Source organism: Capra hircus, chromosome 24 (assembly GCF_001704415.2).
Source record: "Capra hircus breed San Clemente chromosome 24, ASM170441v1, whole genome shotgun sequence".
In the NCBI taxonomy this organism is placed as follows: domain Eukaryota; kingdom Metazoa; phylum Chordata; class Mammalia; order Artiodactyla; family Bovidae; genus Capra; species Capra hircus.
The window spans coordinates 38199437-38219200 of NC_030831.1; the positions used below are offsets into that span (position 1 = coordinate 38199437).

The 19764-nt window shown below is 40.8% G+C and overlaps 1 protein-coding gene across 7 annotated transcripts in view; it reads right to left on the reverse strand.

Moving 5' to 3' along the window:
* Nucleotides 1–19764, reverse strand: part of DLGAP1 (DLG associated protein 1) — a 299101-nt gene that overhangs the window by 251010 nt on the left and 28327 nt on the right. For 2 of the 7 annotated variants that reach the window (XM_018039628.1, XM_018039630.1), the window contains exon 1: nucleotides 10651–10777. The exons of the other annotated variants lie outside the window; for them this stretch is intronic. In XM_018039628.1, coding sequence (XP_017895117.1) covers nucleotides 10651–10701 — 51 coding nt within the window. In that variant the 5' untranslated portion in view covers nucleotides 10702–10777. Of the gene's footprint in view, nucleotides 1–10650; nucleotides 10778–19764 lie in introns of those variants that run through there. 7 annotated transcript variants of the gene reach the window in all.

Here is a 19764-nt window from a genome sequence, read left to right on the forward strand (position 1 = left end):
GTGTACCAATCTTGGTAGTATTGCTGATGTAGCGAGGGATTAGGACACCGGGAGGAAATGAAACCAAATGCATCCTTTTCCTAGCCAGAAAAATATACCTATGTTAGAATTCTATCAACCTTATTTATCTAAAAAATGTACTTTGGGAAACTGCATCTGTTGGGTAATGTGAAAGAAGAAATCAGGTCCGTGTGAAGGTGGGGGTGTATGACATCACCAGGCCACATTCTTATCCTCGGTTTTTACGGAAGTTTGCTCTGAATTCTCACACAAGTGATGGGATTAGATTCTCTTTCTTCCTTTGTCAAGCATTCCCTGACCCTGAGTGCTGTGACACAGATGGCAGGTGAACAGTATCTGCCGGCTGGGGAGGGAAGTCACTTCCACCCGCCTCCTGCTACGTGACTTGAATATCTGGCTCACTCCATTGCTGGCCTGCCACTGGCTCCCGCTCCCAGGTAGCCTGCCGCCTGAGCCATCACGGTGGGTGGTCAGGTTAAGAAGGAGAGAGAGTTCTCAGCCACCCATTCATCCCTGGCCCCTGGGAATCCACCTCTCAGAGCCAGCCTGCCAGATGCCCTGTTTCATCATCCCTGTAGTTTCCTTTTCTTAGATTCTGTGAATGCTTTTAATGGTCTGGGTCACCCTCCCTACCAAGTACAGGGATTTTGTGTTTTATTCTGAATAGCAAGGTATGGTTCTGAGCACCTTGTGGCATTTGGTAAAAGTGATAAATACTAATGAAGAACAACCAAGCAGGCGCTCAGGCTCTCGCGGTCCTGAGGCTGGCTACAGGAGAACTTGGAATGAGGGGAAAAACAAGTCAATTTCAAACACAAAGGCAAGATTTAGCCTCTCATTAGATCCAACTGCTCCATGTGAAAAAGTGTGTTAATAAAACAGCGCTGGGATTTTTGAGGGGAGAGGCATGTGTGTGTGGACTAGGTTTTCAAGATGTGTTTTCCATCTTCCCAATTTGGGGTGTTATGATATAATAGGATTTCGAAATCCAAACATATGTTATTGTCTTTCTCCTTTCCCTTTTATGTTTAAACCTCTGCTATAATGAATTAGCTCTCCCTTCTCAGTAACTTAGAGTGTTTATTTCTTTTCTATAGAAATGAAGCACTTGGATGATATTTAAGTCTATTTCCTCTTATGGTCCCTTCAACTTGATTTGTATGTGATTTTCGACTCTGTGTGAATACATTAATTTGGCCAAACAATGAATACTGTTAATATTATATTTTATACAACAGGGCTTCCCTGTTAGCTCAGATGGTAAAGAATCTGCCTGCAATGCAGAAGACCTGGGTTCTATCCCTGGGTTGGGAAGATTCCCTGGAGAAGGGAATGGCAACCTACTACAGTATTCTTGCCTGGAGAATTCCATGGACAGACCATGGAGTCTCAAAGAGTCGGAAATGACTGAGTGACTTTCACTTTCATCCTCTTCATAAACAAAACTTTCAAAAATATCAAAATTTTACAAAATCTTAGACTTGATTTAGAATTCTGTTTTGAGAAAGCAAAATATCCCAGCTTATAAAAGTCATGTGCAAATATAATACATTTCTTCCTCTCTCTAGATTACTTGGTAGTTTAGAAGAAACAATTTTAAAAAAAGACCAGTACATTACTAGCTGATGACATCTAATTTCTTAGTAACTGGAAAATAATATAGATTGGGATGGAGCCGTTGAGTTAAAACCATAGGGAGAAGAGAGAGAACATAGGAACCGTATTAGAATAATAGCCAACTGTTTGTGATAAAGTTTCAGCAAGTGGGTAAAACAACTGAGTTTTCCGTTTTAGTTCAACAAAATTATTTTCCCTACCATAAACACAGGATTTGATTACAGAGTAACACAAGAGAGTAAAAATATTACTGGTTTACTTGAAGTCATTGAAGAAATATTAAATATTAACTTCAATATTAACTTGAAGTTAATTTAAGTCAATAACTTAAATATTAACTTCAATATTAACTTGAAGAAATATTGAAATGGTAGTTGCTCTTTTTTCAAGGCAATTGTTTTAAAGGAGTTCATCAGTTTTAATCATGCTGGCCAGGGTCTTTGAGATGTTAAGAGTCAGTCTGTTGTGTGGTTTATAAACAAAAAAGACTAGAAATTCTCAGCAGTTGTAAAGCACAGAACTGGGCATGGTTGCTATACACGCTTGTATCGCCTACGATATAATCGCCTACGATTGCCTTGTACGGAAGTGTTCATATTTCATATGTCTGATGTATGAGGGAAGGACAGAATTCTACTTCTCCCCACCATCACCCAACCTGGTAGCAAGCTGCGAGTTTCCCCTGTTCACATACCCGTGTGCGTGCTCAGTCACCTCAGTCGTGTCTGACTCTGTGTGACCCCATGGACTGCAGCCCATCTGGCTCCTCTGTCCATGGGCTTCTCCAGGCAAGAATACTGGAGTGGGTTGCCACGCCCTCCTCCAGGGGATCTTCCCGACCCAGGGATTGAGCCTGCGTCTCTTGTGTCTCCTACATTGGCAGGTGCGTTCTTTAGCACTAGCGCCACCTGGGAAGCACCTTTCCTATTCACACTAGTGAGTAAACTCTTAGAGCTTATTAACTATGTAATTTAAAGTTTACAAAGTCCTTCCAAAAGATGAAGAATGAGGATAAAGTAGTTTCTAATTTAAACTTGAAGCTTGGACATACTAATTGGGCCTTTTGAATTGCTTGCTGTGGGTAGATGCTGTAGATATTTAATCACTTAATTTATTAGTAATGTATTTAATTCCTATAAGATAACTGAATATAATTGATATAATTAAAGTACAGTTGAGTTGTCTCCCTGGTGGCTCAATGGTAAAGAATCTGCCTGCTAAGGCAGGGTTTGATCCCTGAGTCTGGAAGATCACCTGGAGGAGGAAATGGCAACTCACTCTATTGTTCTTACCTGTGAAATCCCACGGACAGAGGAGTCTAACAGGCTGTAGTCCATGGAGGTTGCAAAAGAGTCTGACATGACTTAGCGACTAAACAACAACATAGTTGAGTCACAATATTGTGTTAGTGTCAGGTGTAGAGCATAGTGATTCAGTAATTTTGCAGATTATGCTCCATTTTCAGTTATTATAAGACAATGAGTATAATTCCCTGTTCTATACAGCATATCTTTGTTGTTTATCTATTTTACATATAGTAGTTTGTATCTGTTAATCCTTTACCTCTAATTTATCCCTCCCTCCTTCTCTCTTCCCTTTGGTAACCACAAGTTGTTTTTCTGTATCTGTGAGTCTATTCATGTATGTTCATTTTATTCAACATATGAACACGACATTTTGACTACTGCTCTTACTATTCATTTTTATTAAAAAGATAGTAGCAGCAATAATAAACAATAGTATTAAAATCATGCATTGAACACATTTATCTTATTTAAAAAATTGTGAATTTTAAACAATTTTTCCTCAAATCTGAAATACAGTAAGTAGGTAAAAACCCACTTGTGGTTTTTATTATACTTGAAAATAAATCAGTGTACATTTAAATGGTATTTTGTTGTTCTTTTTGGACAGCCTACTGCAGTTAAAAAAAATCATTGTTGTAGGAGAAAGGCAAATTGGATCTGGAAGTCAAGAAAACTTGTTCTGAATTCCAGCTCAGATTTTGAGTTGTTTGAACCATACAACAGACAGCAAGGGAATTAATTAATACCTGTTTCATACAGTTCTGGTGTTATTTCTTCTTATAATTTCTTGCTTTTGAAAGAATAGGGTAGAAAACCTGACTTTCTCTAGATGCTGATCCTAGAATTCATGAACTTTATGATTTTCATTACTCTATAACTGCCCATTGGATACAATTAATAAATCCATCCATCCATCCATTCACATTTACTTTTTTGTTCTTAAAGCCCCCTCATATATTTTTTTGTGTGTATGGTGATTCCAGCTTTACTGAGCTAAAACTGATATATCACATTATGGTAATTTAAGGGGTATAACTTATTGATTTTATGCACTTACATACTGTAAAGTGGTGACCAGCATATCTTTCAGTATGGTGAAAGCTTATGACATCACTTAAATAACATTTTTTTTTTTTTTTTGCACTGAGAATGTTTAAGATCTACTCTCTTAGCAACCATTCACATTCATTGAGGGCTTCCTATATGCCAGGCACTATGGGAGCAGAAGATGCAAGTATTAATAGACTTATTTGCCCCCATGGATCTCAATCTTTATTGGAGAGAAAGGTGGAATTAGTGGGGGAAGGGAAGCAAGAAGTGTGGTTGCAACGAAGTGAAGGCATTGCTGGAAAAGACATATTAGAGAGTGCAATGACCACAGAAGGTGCTTCAAGGAGGTCCTCCTTGACCTGACACTCGGATGGTGGTCCAGACTGCCAGCTGGGCGCGGGGAGAAGAAGAGGGTGTTACGGGAGAGGAAACAGCATAAATGGAGGCATGGCCTTGAGGAAAGGCAGCGTTTTCTACCGGAAGCACCAGATTATGGACAATACATGGAGAGTTCAGAACTTCACTGCAGACGGAGCCTCTCTGGGTGGGGCCCCTCTAGAGATTAAACTGAAGGCACCCAATCTCCTGCTACTAGTCTCGACTTGGTTTAAAGCGCAGCAGGTCTTTTTCAAAATGCCTTTTTTTGGACTGCCTTTTAGTAACAGTAATAGGGCACTGAGAACAACAGAAAATGGGTCCTTTTGTTTCTGTGGATCTTTTCCAAGTTCACATTTCTTTCCCCTTCTCAGGGCACTCCCTGAAACCATCCATCCTTCTGAACCGAACACGCCTTGCTGAGCGTGGCATTCTACCCTCTGCTCAGCACCCTCAACCACCACTCACCACCTCCATCTCCACAAGACCTCTCTTCTGGTTATGCCTCACATCCCCACCCAGGTGACACCCTCCTTTAACACAGGCACTGCACCATCTCTGGCCACATTTCAGGCGCACAGCTTATACTCAGAGGGTCTCCCCACCTCCCTCACCATGCAGCAGCCTCTGTAATACCCCTTTCTTTATTGGAGTCATCTTTCATTTTCTGAAATATCGCCACTGTATTAGTTTCCTGTGGCTGCTGTATCAAATGACACACACTCAGTGGCTTCAAACAGCTCACATTTCTTCTCTGACACTTCTGGAGGTCAGAAGTCTACACTGATTTACTTGGCTAAAATCAAGCTATCAGTAGCCCTGAGCTCCCTCTTGATGTCCTAGGGGGAGGGTCCATGTCCTTGTCTCACCCACCTTCCCTCTACTTCAAAACCAGCAGCCCAGCATCTTCAAATCTCTGTTTTGGTGGTCACGTGGCCTTCCTCTGTGGTCAAGTCTCTGTTTCCCTCTTACAAGGACCCTTGTAGTTCCCTTGAGGGGAATGGAATCCTCTCATTATTATTCTTCATTATTATCCATTATTCCAGGACAATCTTCCCATCCCAAGATCCTTAGCATAGTCACACCTGTGAAGCCACATTTGCCATCAACAGTCACATTCACAATTTTCTAGGGTGAGGGTGGACCATATTTGGGGCCATTTTTCCATATACACCCTCCACCCTGCCCTAACCACCAACACGACCAACGTGGAAGAGGACTTACTCTGTGCCAGAAAGACATTTTATGAGCTGGGCACCATTATTATCTATTTAACAGATGAGGAAACTGAAGCACAGAAAGGTCAAATGACATCTCAAGTCCACATAGATAAAGAAAAAGAGCCTTCAAACTGAGCTCCACCAGCCTTGAAAGCCTCTGCCCCTCACACGACATTGTATTATTGTTCCTTAACTTTTGGGACTGTGTACGTCTGTATGGTGGTTTGGATTCCCAGGACTCTGAAGACAATCACGGCAGACACAAAATGGATCATTGCCCAGAAGTTGTATATCGCCCCTTCTCTAGTTGTACTTCTAGCGACTTCTCCCACAGAGAGCAGTGCTGATGAAGTGGGTGGGTGGTAAAAGCAGCAATTTGCTGCCCCTTGAAAGGCCAGTGGAAGCCCCCTAAGTAGTCTGACGTCAAGCCATGACTGATGAACGCTGAGATCTAACTGGGCTCAGGCAAAAACGCTGTGGAAAGAGTAATCACAGAGCAGGACCAGCAGAAAAAATTTGTGTTGAAAAGGACAATGGAAATGGAGCAGAAATGTGAGACCCAGTGACTCTCACCATGGAGAGAACAAGAAAGGCAGAAAACTCCAGCCAGCACGGAGGCTGGAGAAGAAAGAATACAGCACAAAGAAAGGTAATTTCAGGTTAACAATGACGGAAAAATACACCCGGGATGGACCAGGGGAGGTTAGGAAGTAAATGAACAGGCAGGCGGTGAAAAAGGAAGGGTTTTTCTACCATCAGCCATTCATTTTCTGTTTCTGGACATTTATTAGATTTTCTCTGAAAACTTGACTCCTTTATTTCAAGAATCTTTACCTATTACTTAAGTCACAAATTCCCAGTCACGTTATCGTCATCCATTACAGCTTAATTACAATTGTGCGTTTTTTCGCTTACCACTGTTTATTCTTTATTCTTCCCTATTGTTATGATTCACCTATTTGATGGGCAACTTTTTTGAGGATTTTCTTCAAATAGGCTCTGTGAGTGATATATTCTCTGAATCCTTACTTAAGTGTTAACCATTTGTTGTTGTGGTTTAGTTGCTCAGTCGTGTCTGATTCTTTTTCAAGCCTATGGACTGTAGCCCACCAGGCTCCTCTGTCCATGGGATTTTCTAGGCAAGAATATTGGAATGGTTTGCCATTTCCTTCTCCAGGTAGCTATTTATTTTTAAGATTAAAATTTTTTTCCCCTACTCTAAGGCAGCAAGGGGCCACGTGGTGGATAGAAAGAGCTGGCTCTAGGAATCGAACAGACTGGAGGGGACCATTCATTAAAATCAGTGTTACTCAGGGCAACTTGAGCCTCCGTTCTGCCATTTACAAAATGGGAATAAGAACATGAAGATTAAAGAATGCATATGAAAGGCATTGGCAGAATACTTTGCAGGAATGAGTAACAAAGAATCATTGCCTTCAGTTTCTGTAACCTCATCAGAACAAAAGGCAATGAAGTCATTCAGGAGGCCAAGTTTCCATTCGTGCATTCGGATAGAATTTCCTCTGGGCTTGTGTGTGGCCACGACTGTGAATAAGGGACCAGATATCTACCATCATGGAATTGATCAGCTAGTGGAATAGTCAACTCTATCTAAGACATGAAAAGGAAATAACAGACAGGTGAGAATTATGGAGAGATATTGGACTCAACGATGGCCAGTCAGAGAGGACTTCCTGGAGGAAGAGACATCTCAGCCAAGACTAAAAGGTTGAAAAGGGGGTAAGTAGAGAAGAGAGGAGTTTGGGGTGAGTCAATACAAGAGACAAAAGAGGAAGAAGCTCATGAAAAGGCCCTGAAAAGGAGAGAATGGAACCCAGGAGACAGTGAAAAGTACATCAGTGTGGCTGAAATGCAGAGTGGACATAGGGAGTATTGAGAAGTTAGGCTGTGGAGGAAAAAGGTCCCCCATTATGTCACACCCTGTAAGTCATGGTAAGAAGTCTGGACTCTACCACTGGGAGTATGGAGGAACCATTGAAGGATTTAGTAGGTAGAAGATTTACTGATTCTATTTGTATTGTAGAGAGGTCATTTGGACTCTAGTACATAGAATGAATTGGATTAAAGGAAACCTGGAGGCTGGAAGACCGTGTAAGAGTTATTTATACTAATCTAGGAGAGAAACTATGGCAATTCAACGGGGCAGCGGCTGATGAAGGGTTGAAGAGAAGTGAATAGAAATAGAATCTATAAGGCTTGGTGATCTTCCCACCCCTTCAATCATCCATCTGACTAACTCTTAGGAGTCTACCTTAAATGATATGAGGGGAGGTAGAGGGGAAAGTGAAGGTTTTCGCCTCTGTTTCCGGGTTGGTAAAAAGAGGTAGACAGTTGTCCTATTTACAAGAGTAGGAAATGCAGGTTAAGGAGGCTGGTGGGGAAGATAGCATGCCCAGTTTTAGAGATGCTCTTTTGAGCTTACCATTGACCTTCTGCCCAGGTGGCTCAATGGTAAAGAATCTGCCTGTCCATGCAGGAGACACAGGTTCGAGCCCTGGGTTGGGAACATCCCTGGAGCAGGAAATGGCCACCCATTCCAGTATTCTTGCCTGGAGAATGCCATGGACAGAGGAGCCTGGTGGGCTACTGTCCACAGGATCACAAAGAGTTGGACATGACTGAGCATGCATGCCTGCACACACCTTCCTTTCGTAAGGCAGACAGTCCGCCAGCCTGTGTGCATCAAGTGATAGTGATGTTAACCAAGTCTAGCGATATTCCAGTCCTCTCTCATCTTTGTTCCTCCTCCACTTAATTCTGATTGTCCCCAAGAATGGGCTTCACGTGTATTTGGGAACAAATCTGTCTGCCGCCTTCTGCTCAAGCCTCCTTGCCATGTGCCAGGAACTTGTTGGGATGGTGGGCCATCTGTGACCGTGCTGCTGCCTCGGTTACCACTGTGCTCAGTGGACAGCTGCGCTGTGGTCGGTGCGGTGTGTGTTGGGGGGTGGGGGGTGGGGAGTGAAGGCACAGTTGCTGCTTTCTCTAGATTTTCTCCATTAGTTAACTAACCCAAGGGGTTAATGTGTGAGTCTGTAGGTAATACCTGCCTTCATCTGGTATCACTCAGCATGCCTGAAAGGACTAGGAACTTTGCATCTCACATTGAAGGGTGAGTGGTAACCATTGTAGACAAAAAGAATCATGAAGAGGATCCTGGTCAGAAACCTTGCATTTGAAATCATCAGGTTGGTTTTAGGTAGCAGTAGTGGATAAAAAGTCACGCTGGGCCAAAGTTTTCTCACTGTGCAAATGACAGAAAATAGACAGCAACTTTGCGGCTATCAAAGTTTGTTTTCTAGTTTGTTTCTTCCAACTTTCCAAAGGAAACAATGCAACCCATAGGCTCTGGACCAACGATGCTGGGGAGAAGGGAAATAGCAGAGGGGAAATACTAGAAATAAAGAAGCAATAAAATTGCGGGGGACAGTCAAGGATGTCTGGAGTGGTGAAGTATGAAAGAGGAATTGGGGAAAGAGGGAAAGAAAATGAACACCTCCCAAACCCCGAACAGCCCGCCATATTTGAGCTTCCAACAGAGTCCCGCACGCAGAGAAGAGCCGTGAAATTGAACATATTTTAAAACCTTGAAGTATGACTAGGTAACATATGTTCTTAAAAATGAGCTGTGATAGACTCAAATGCTACACTCCTACTTCTCATAGGTTTACTAAAGTAGAGGTTTTTTTTTTTCCAGAGAAATGCCTAAAATTTGTAGGTGGAACAAGGAGGACATGTAAATGGAACTCAGTCTTTAGTAGTGGATTGTCCTTGTGTGCATACTTAGCACCCATTTACGCTTCTAGGAAAAACAGAGACTGCGAACAATTTAGAGGATAGGGAGAAGAAAAATTCTTCCTTTTCTATAAGAGCCTGATTGCAGCATTAAAAGATTTCCGTGAAACAAAAATATCTGGTGGCACAGCTCTTTCCCCATGCAGAAAAACAAAATGGGAAGGTCAGGTAGGAAGAAGAGAACCATTTCCTTTCCATATCTACAAAATTTCCCACATACTCGGCTGTTTTGAATAGATCTTCTGAAATATCTTTTGAGGTCACCTACTTTAAGAGAATAGAGACTCTGATTTTCAGGTGACACAGCAGTGAGCCCAGAAAACAGAAATCACATTTTTCATTTTTGTCGTTCTTAAGAGAAAAGAAAAGACGGCAATTTCTTCCCCATCTTGCTAAGCTTTTGCTAGTCTCAGGGATTTGTGCTCCGATCTGCCTAAAATAAGAATCCTTGTGTTAAACCCTGAGAAGCTAGATCACAAAAAAGAAAACTCAATCTAGTAACTGTTTTATCACTTTTAGTTTTTAAGATAAGAGTAGCTAAGGTAGCCGTGAAAATCTCATAGGGATCTGATGGTTTTTTATCCCCTGAACTTCATGGGACAAACAAGTACATTTTCCATACGAACAGAAATCCTTGCAGCTCCAGTAAATCAAGAAAGTAATAAGGAAAATGTACATTATCGGCAGGCTGCTGTTTTAAAAACACAATCTCACCAAATAAAACCCACCTAAACCGGAGCTGTGGAATAATTTTAGCAATTGAAAATTACTGCCTTCTCTAGGATAACATGTACTTAGAAATGAAATGACTCATAAAACAACATGATGTATGTATTCCGCTTTCCTTAGAGCATATTAAATGTTAATTTACCACACATCACGCTAAATACATTCAGTCAACAGGGCTTCAATCATTTTATCTGTCTTTGCTGTATCTACCTACATGGCTCTTTAGCTAAATTCACTTTGCACTATAGATGATAATACTATTATTATACAGATGCTGATCTTACTGAAAAGCTGGATCTCTCCCTCAGCCCCTCCAGTACCATAAGCAACCAAATCAAAGGAAAAGGGTATGCTGAGGGGTACTCTGTATGAAACTGTTCATTCCAAATTCACAGACGTTGTGAAACATGAAAGTAACTCCAGCACGTTAAAAGAAAAATTATGGATTAGCACAGGAAGCAAACACAGAGACTATTTATCTTATTTTCCATAGCCCAGAATTGCCCTTAGCTTACCTTATTAGCTGAAATGCCAAACAGAATGTCTTTATGGAAAAGCAAGTTCATTATTCATCTCAGCTTTGATTAGGTCTAAAGCAGCGGAGAACATTTAGCTTCTCCCTGTGATTTGCCGATGCAAAGTGGGTGAGTAAGGCAGTAAACACAGAACTTGGGAGGTGGGGAGTGGATGGCTCACAACTCCAGACTCAAAACTTTGCATTTTCATTCATATGAAGATACTTAATGAAATCAGATCTTATCACCCAGAGAAGAACACTGAAGTGATTACTTAGGGGAGATTTTTTTTTTTAAGCCCATGCACTTTGGCAGAGCAGTTGTAGTTAACATGTCCTGCCTGTTCACTGTCCCAACAAAATTACCTTGCTGTCCATCTTTAGCTTGGTGGAATCTGGGGCTATTGATTCACTTTGCAGTATGTCAGTGGATGATATATATTTTTTGTCAAGGAGAAATGTATGTGGGGGAGTGATCGCTGCAATTTTCTTTAAAAACGAAACAAAACAAAACTTGCTTGTCTGACCCGTGATGGAAATATAGATGCATTTCACAGTTTTGAAGCTAGGAGTACAGATACACACAACATTGTGTTGGATACAATGCCAGAGATATTAGGGGTCCAGGAGTAAACCAGCAATAGACATCTGTCCTCAGGACATCAAATTCTCTTTTAGAGAAAAGTCATATGCCTTAACAATTTGCTAATCTTCTTCAAATGAATTACACATCTTTTAGAAAGCTTTGGGCAAATACTTTTTATTTTCTAAAAAATGACTTCTATAGATAACATCCCAGAAGAACCTTATTTAGTGAAAGTGTCACATTTCTAGCTGAGCAAAGGAGCTGTTGCAGCTTCCCCTTTCAAGTGTTTTGCTTCACAGAACTTGAGCAGCCTCATCTATTAAAATCCAGCTTTACCAAGTAAAACATGTAACCACAACAGTGAGACAAGAGAGCGTTACTGAGCAAAGCAATGTCAGCCTTAAAGACTTTTTAGACCTTTCTTGACTTCATCACCACACAAAATCAAGCCCCCGTTCTCCTCTCCTGAATAAATGACAGCATGGCTGCTTCTAATGAGAGATTGAATAGAAAAAGCAATAATGACAGATTTGCCTCAAAATGTTAAACACAGAGTGACTGAATGACTCAGCAATTCTGCTCTTAGGCATATACTTGAGAGAAATGAAAACACGTGTTCACACAGAAAGTTGTACACAGATGTTCACAGCACCATTGCTGACAAGAGCCTCAAAATGGAAACAGTTTTAATCCATCAGTTGATGAATGGATATAAAAATGTGATAGAGCCATACAGTGGAATGTTATTTGGCATTAAAAATCAAGTATTGGCACATGCTATAGCATGGATGAATCCTGAAAACAGTTTGCTGATTCAAAGAAGCCGGTCACAGAAGATCACATAGTATATGATCCCATTTATAAGAAATTTCCAGAAGAGGCAGAATTTATAGACAGAAAGTAGCACAGTGGTTGCCCTGGGCTTGGGGGCAGTGTACTAGCAAGGGGATACAAATTGGCACCGGGTCTCTTACTGGAGTGCTGAAAATGTTCTTCTATTAGGTGGTGGTGATGTTTATACAACTCTGTGAATATACTAGAGCCACTGAGTTGTATATTTTAAATAGGTGTATTTTACTTTTGCAAATACTATCTCAAACTATTTAGGTTTGCAAATGCTATCTCAACATATATGCTGAGTGCCAAAGAATTGAAGCTTTCAAATTGTGGTGCTGGAGAAGACTCTTGAGAGTCCCTTGGGCTGCAAGGAGATCCAACCAGTCCATCCTAAAGGAGACCAGTCCTGAATATTCATTGGAATGAATAGCATTAAAAAGAACTGAATGATGCTGAGGCTGAAGTTCAGTTCTTTGGCCACCTGCTGCAAAGAGCTGACTCACTGGAAAAGACCCTGATGCTGGGAAAGATGGAAGGCAGGAGGAGAAGGGGACGCCAGAGGATGAGATGGCTGGATGGCATCACCAACTCGATGGACATGAGTTTGAGCAAGCTCCAGGAGTTGGTGAAGTACAGGGAAGCCTGGCGTGCTGCAGTCCATGGGGTCACAAAGAACCGGACAGGACTAGCAACTGAACTGAACTGGACCGGACAGCAAGGAGATCAAGCCAGTCAATCCTAAAGGAAATCAGCTCTGAATATTCATTGGATGACCATTCATCACTCTTTCTCATTATCTAATAAAAAACAAGTCTCTCTCTGATGCCAAAGCTGAATGTCCAATACTTTGGTCACCTGATGTGAGGAGCCAACTCATTGGAAAAGACCTTGATGCTGGGAAAGACTGAAGGCAGGAGGAGATGTGGGTGGCAGAAGATAAGATGGTTAGATAGCATCACCAACTCCATGGGCATGAATTTGGGCAAATTCCAGGAGATAGTGAAGGACAGGGGAGCCTGGTACGTTGCAATCCATGGAGTCACAAAGAGTTGGACACAACTTAGTGACTAAACAACAACAAAATAAGTGAATACAATTATTAATTATAATATGACAATTGCAATTATAAGAATTTGTTATACATAATAAATTCTGTTATATATAATAAATGACATTCTATTGTATGGAATTTATTATATATAACAAAGATGGGGAAAATGTAAAGATAACCTCAAACTTGGAAAATCCATGAGGACTCATGGGATATAGACCTATCTAAAGAACCATGTGTGCTGGTGTTTAATCATGGCTAATTTTCAACAAGAAAAAAAAAATCCCAAATCTCAGTGAGAGCGAGAGGAAGAAGAGAGGGATAGAGGAGGAAGAAGGGAAGAAAGAGGAAGGGAGAGACTTGTTTTGATTAGATAATGAGAAAGGGCAGATGATTTAAGAAGGAAACTAAGATCAGCAAACCTTAATTCTGATGATATAATAGCACAAGATCAAGATGAGAACAAAAGAAGAAAGCCTTCAAAAGAGACCAAAAGAATTGAACAAGGAGGGTTTTGAAGTGCTCAGATGAAAGGAACTTGTTTCTAGCATGAGAGATGGGTTCACAATCAAGGGAGAATATAGATAAGCGATGAGCATCCACAAGAATTGTATCACGAGTGCTAAAGCCCAGAATTAAACGAAGTTTGAATTAAATAATAAAAAGAATAAAAAAGCCAGGGACAGTAAAAAAAAAAAAAAGCCCTTTTAAAAAGCATATGAATTGGAACAAATAGAAGAATAAGGACAATCCTAAGACTTGGTCCAGATGGTGTAATGTGAGCAGATGATGATGAAGGAGGAGGAAGGGGCGAAGGAGCAGAGGGGAGGAGGAGGAGGTGGAGGAGGAGGGCTGAACATCAAACTCTCAAACTTTACCATTTTCTCTATCAGAGAAAAGGATCTTCAAATTGGAAAGGTTAGAAGAAGCACGATGAAGAGAAATCTGAATTCCAGGAAAACCTCTTGTATGCAGATGACTCATACATTTATATTTTCAAAACTAAAAATATAGTTACCATATGATCCAGCAATCCCACTCCTGAGCATATATCCAGAGGAAACTATAATTCAAGAAGATACATGCACTGCAGTGTTCATTGCAGCAGGATTTACAATAGCCAAGACACGGAAGCAACCTGAATGTCTGATGACAGAGGGATGGATAAAGATGTGGTGTATACATATATGTAGAGTTGGCCAAAAAGTTCATTTAAATCATCTATAAGATGGTATAGACAGACCTGAATGAACTTTTTGGCCAACCCATACAATGGACTATTACTTAGCCATTAAAAAGAATGAAATCACACCATTAAAAGTAACATGGGTGGACCTAGAGACTATTATATTAAGTGATGTAAGTCAGATGGAGAAACTACCCACCCCCCTCAATACTGCTGCCACCATCCTAGTTCCAGTCACTGTTTTCTTTCACCTGAGATGTTATACTTAGTTTTTAACTGGTTCTCTTTCTTTTCTTTATCTTTTCTTCGCATTGAAAAGATAAATGAAGATAACCTTATTTATCTTTTTCATTTCCTCTAAAGAGATGTTTTCAGAAGGCAAAGTAGATACCATCTTTGCCTACACCTGCCCTCCTACAGACACCAGCAAGGATGTAAAGATTCAAATTTTAAATACAACCTCTAGGACCCTGACTAAAAGAGTCCTATGTGTCTTCCTCATTTTGTACCATCTGGGTGACCTAACTAGACTAGATTTATTTTTGCCCTTTTTGTTTCTTCCTGTCTTTGCCTGATTCCCCTGGTTCATTGTCTAACTGGCTAAGTCTTCCTTCAGACCCAATCCCACTGCTTCCTAAGGTATGTGTCTCCAAATTTCTTAAGTAAATCTGCTATCACAGTATCACAGTCTCCTTTGTAGGTACTGAGCAAAGTGATCACTTGGAATAGGCTTTTACTTATGAGCAGAGGGTTTGTTCGGAAGTTGCTTGGGCTACTACACTCTTGGCATCTTTAAAGACATCTGCTTAGGTTGTCTCTTAGTTTTAAACTCACTATGGGGAATTCCCAGAGAAAGATGAAAGTCTTCTGAATCTTCCAAAAGACAACAGCTTGATGGGCTTGAGTTGACAAAGCAGCAGCATCTAGAACAGGCTATTAGAGGAAGATCTTTGAGCAGGAAAAGAAGCAGCTGGGGTTTATGAAGGAGCAGTAGGCTAAGATGACTCCATTTTATTTTTGAAGATTAACTTGGTTGATAGGTAAACACATATCCTGAGCTTCCTTATGCAAAGTTATCTTTATTGAAAAACAAACAAATGAGAGGAATTGGGATAGCAGCACTGATACACACAGACTATCATGTATAAAATAGATAACTAGTGGGAGGCTGCTGCGTAGCACCAGGAGCTCAGCTTGGCGCTCTGTGGTGATTTAGAGGCGTGGGATGGGGGGCTGGTAGGAGAGAGGCTCAAGAGAGAGGGGATCCATGTATACATATAACTGAGTCACTTTGCTGTACAGCAGAAACTAACACAACATTGTAAAGCAATTATCCTCCAATTAAAAAAAATAAATAACAACAACAAGAAAACCCCAGAAAACGATCAGCTACAAAAGTGGAAAAGGAAAAAAAAGGAGGGGAATATTTTTAAATGTCAAGAGGACTGGTTTCCACTGAATTTTCTTACTTCTAGTCCTGGAATCCATTCCAAACAACAAAAACAATAACACAGCGAAATGAAGGGAAATACCTACAAATCACATTTTCAGCAAAACCAGCAGAACATCCACAAACTCCCAAGGTGGCATCAGGCAGAGAGCCAAGGAGGGAAGGGATAGTCCCGTGGCAGGTAAATGCGAGGTGTGAAGGGGACCCAGCCGTAGTGGAGCTAAGCAAGCTCTGTCATATACACGCTCCCCCAAAGTGAGGACTTCGGTTTACGCGTAATGCACTGTGGCAAGGCTGCAGCTGATATAGGTGATGGAGGGTGAGTGGACAAATCTCACTAAAGGCCAGAAAAATTCTTTCTAAAAATGACTACCATTTCTGTCCCCATGGGACTGGCAACCTGTGAAGTCATCCATGAAGTGACGGAGGGAGAAACAAACTGAGGTTTGTCTGGGAGAGGATGTGTGAGTCCACAGATGCGTCATAGTATACAGAGACACAGACAAAGAAAATGAATGTATGGACACCAAGGCGAGAAAGGGAAGGGTGGGATAAATTGGGAGATTGGGATTGACATATATACACTACTAAGGATTCAAAAAGATAACTGATGAGAAGCTACTGGATAGCACAGGGGAAAGAAGAAGGTACAGTCCATTTGTTGGACATAAGTATTAAGTTAACTTTAAAAATGCATCCCTATCTACATTAGGTGCAGACAGATACTGTTTGATTCCACTTGTAGGAAAGGACTTCCCTGGTGGCTCAGATGGTTAAGAATCTGCCTGGAATGCAGGGGCCCGGGTTGGATCCCTGAGTTGGGAAGATCGCCTGGAGAAGGAAATGGTAACCCACTCCAGTATTTTTGCCTGGAGAATCCTATGGACAGAGGAGTCTGGTGGGCTACAGTTCGTGGGGTTGCAGAGTTGGACACGACTGAGCAACTAACATTTTCACAGAATAGTCAAATTCATATAGCCAGGAAGCACATTGATGGATGCCAGGGCCCAGTGTGGGGGAGGGAGAATGGGGCATTAGTGTTCAGCGGGGACAGAGTTTCAGTTTACGAAGGTGAAAAATTCGGGAGATGGATGATGGTGAGAGCTGCACAACAATGTGAATGTACTTGGTGCCACTGAACTGTGCAGTTAAATGTGGTTAAAATAGTGTGTTTTATATTATGTGACTTTTACCACACTAAAACACATTAAAAAAAAAAGCAGTTTGTAACAATAGCAAAGGAAGCCCTTGATTCATGAATGCTTGAAAAAATGAATGCTTGACTTCTTCTGAGTCTCTTAAAAAATTCACTGAAATAAGAGTAACATAAAAGGAATATGCGTGCAGGTCCTATAGGGGATATGGAAAACAGCAGCCACAAATTTCTTGTAAATAATAAGCATGCACTGGGAAAATATGTTGCCACGAGGAAGATTAAAAGCATAACCCAAAATCAAGACAGTAATTCATGAAGCAATTAAAGCTGTAAAGGAAGACCACAGAGCAGAATTATAAACTTGTGGGCAAAAAAGTGAGAAAACAAAGGTTGCTGGTAGACACCTAGAGGATGTGAGATAGGAACTGAACTGCTTAATTGAAGGAAAGAAAGGTAAATTAAGGGACATAAAAAACTAAATAAAAAAGAGCAAAGAAATGGTACAGGGATAAAAAGATAAAGACAAATTAGAGAAACAAGGCAATATAGCCAGTGTATGCATAGCCGGGCTTCCCAGGTGGTGTTGCTGCTGCTACTGCTAAGTCGCTTCAGTCGTGTCCGACTCTGTGAGATCCCATAGACGGCAGCCCACCAGGCTCCTCTGTCGCTGGGATTCTCCAGGCAAGAACACTGGAGTGGGTTGCCATTTCCTTCTCCAATGCGTGAAAGTGAAAAGTAAAAGTGAAGTCGCTCAGTCGTGTCCAAGTCTTATCGATCCCGTGGACTGCAGCCTACCAGGCTCCTCCGCCCATGGGATTTTCCAGGCAAGAGTACTGGAATGCGGTGCCATTGCCTTCTCCCCCAGGTGGCATTAGTGGTTAGGAATTCACCTTCCAAAGCAGGAGACACAAGAGACATGGGTTCAGTCCCTGGGTCAAGAAGATCCCCTGGAGAAGGAAATGGCAACCCACTCCAGTATTCTTGCCTGGAGAATCCCACAGACAGAGGAGCCTGAGGGGCTATAGTCCATGGGGTCACAAGAGTCGGACACGACTGAGCGACTGAGTACCCACACGCACATGCACAACTGTTATTCTGAAAGAAAGCCAAAGCAACAAAATAGAATAATTATCTTAAAATATAATGCAAAAGAGCTTTTCTGAAATAAAAGACTTTTGCCTATTTAATAAAAAAGGTAAACATTTTATCAGTGAGAAGCCATTTAGAATGGTCAATGTAAAGAAATACCTCAGAAAAAGTTTTGTAAAGAATCCTTTTGGCAGCTGGGCAAAAAGGTAAGATGAGGTTAGGGAGAGAAAAGGAGGCTGATGCCAGGCTTACCTGCAGCACTGGGAAGTGATCAAGCCAAGAGAGCAGGAATCAGGGATTTTCTACCTAGTTAAGTTCTCCTTCCAATGTGAAGACTCAAGAAAAAGAGCTTTGGACATGCCAGGATTTGGGTATTTTCAGAAAAAATATTATCAAAGAACCAGTGACCAACAGCCCCATGTTTACTGCAGCTGTATTCCCAACAGTCAAGACATGGATGCAACCTAAATGTTCATCAATGGATGGATGGATAAAGATGTTATATATATCTCACAGGATGTTCATAACATGGTACAGAAAAACCCAAATGAACTTTTTGGCCAGCCCAATATATATTTAAGAAATAATGAAATATTGCCATTTGTGACAACATGGGTGGACCCTGAGGGCCTTGGTGGTGGTTCAGTTGCTAAGTTGTGGCCGACTCTTTGCCACCCCATGGACTGTAGCCCCCTAGGCTCTTCTGTCCACGAGATTTTCCCAGCAAGAATATCGGAGTGAGTTGCCATTTCCTCCTCCAGGAGATCTTCCTGACTCAGGGATCGAACCCACATTCCCTGCATTGGCAGGATTCCTTTATCACTAGCGCCACCTAGGAAGCCCTTGAGGACCCTTGTTAAGTGAGTAAGTAAGAGAGGAAGAGAAATACTGTATGATCTCACTGGTATGAGGAACTGAAAAAATAACTGGGCTCATAGATACAGAGAACAGATTGAGGGTTGCCAGAGACAGGGGGTGGTGGTTAGGTAAAACGGGAGAATGGGGTCAAAAGGTACAAATGTCCAGCTATAAAATAATGTACAGCATGGTGATAATAGTAATAATACTGTACTGCATATTTCAAAGTTGCTAAGAGAGAACATCTTAAAAGTTATCACAAGATAAAACGTTTTAACTGTGTATGCTAACAGATGTTAACTAGATTTACTGTGGTGATCATTTTGCAATATATATAAACTGAATTATTATGTAGCATGTCTAGAACATACAATGTTATATGCCAGTTATACCTCAATAATCATTAAAAAATAACCAGTGGTCAAAACCTAGCTCAGTACATTTTAGAAGAGGTATATTATTTTCATGGATATAAAAGCAATAGTTTTATGATGCAATATTACATGAAGCTTCTCTATCTATATATATTAATATGTAGATATATTTTAAGAAGATTTTTCTACTTCTAGTTTGTTATCCTTTTTTAAAAATCATTAATGGCTGTCGAATATTACAAAATTATGTATATATTGAGATAGTAACATGCTTTCTCCTTTAATCTTCTAGTGCTGAGTTACATGAATATTTTTCTAATGCTAATGCTTCCTTTCATTAGCAAATAAATCCCATCCGATCATGTTATTTCATGTTATTTATAATTATTTAATTTTATTGAAATAGTAATATTTATTAAGAATTTTTGCATGAGGTTCATGAGACACTGCATTACAATTTTCCTTTCTCAAATTGCCCTCGTTTGTTTAGACTACTGTTGTTTTTTAGTCGCTCAGTCATATTCAACT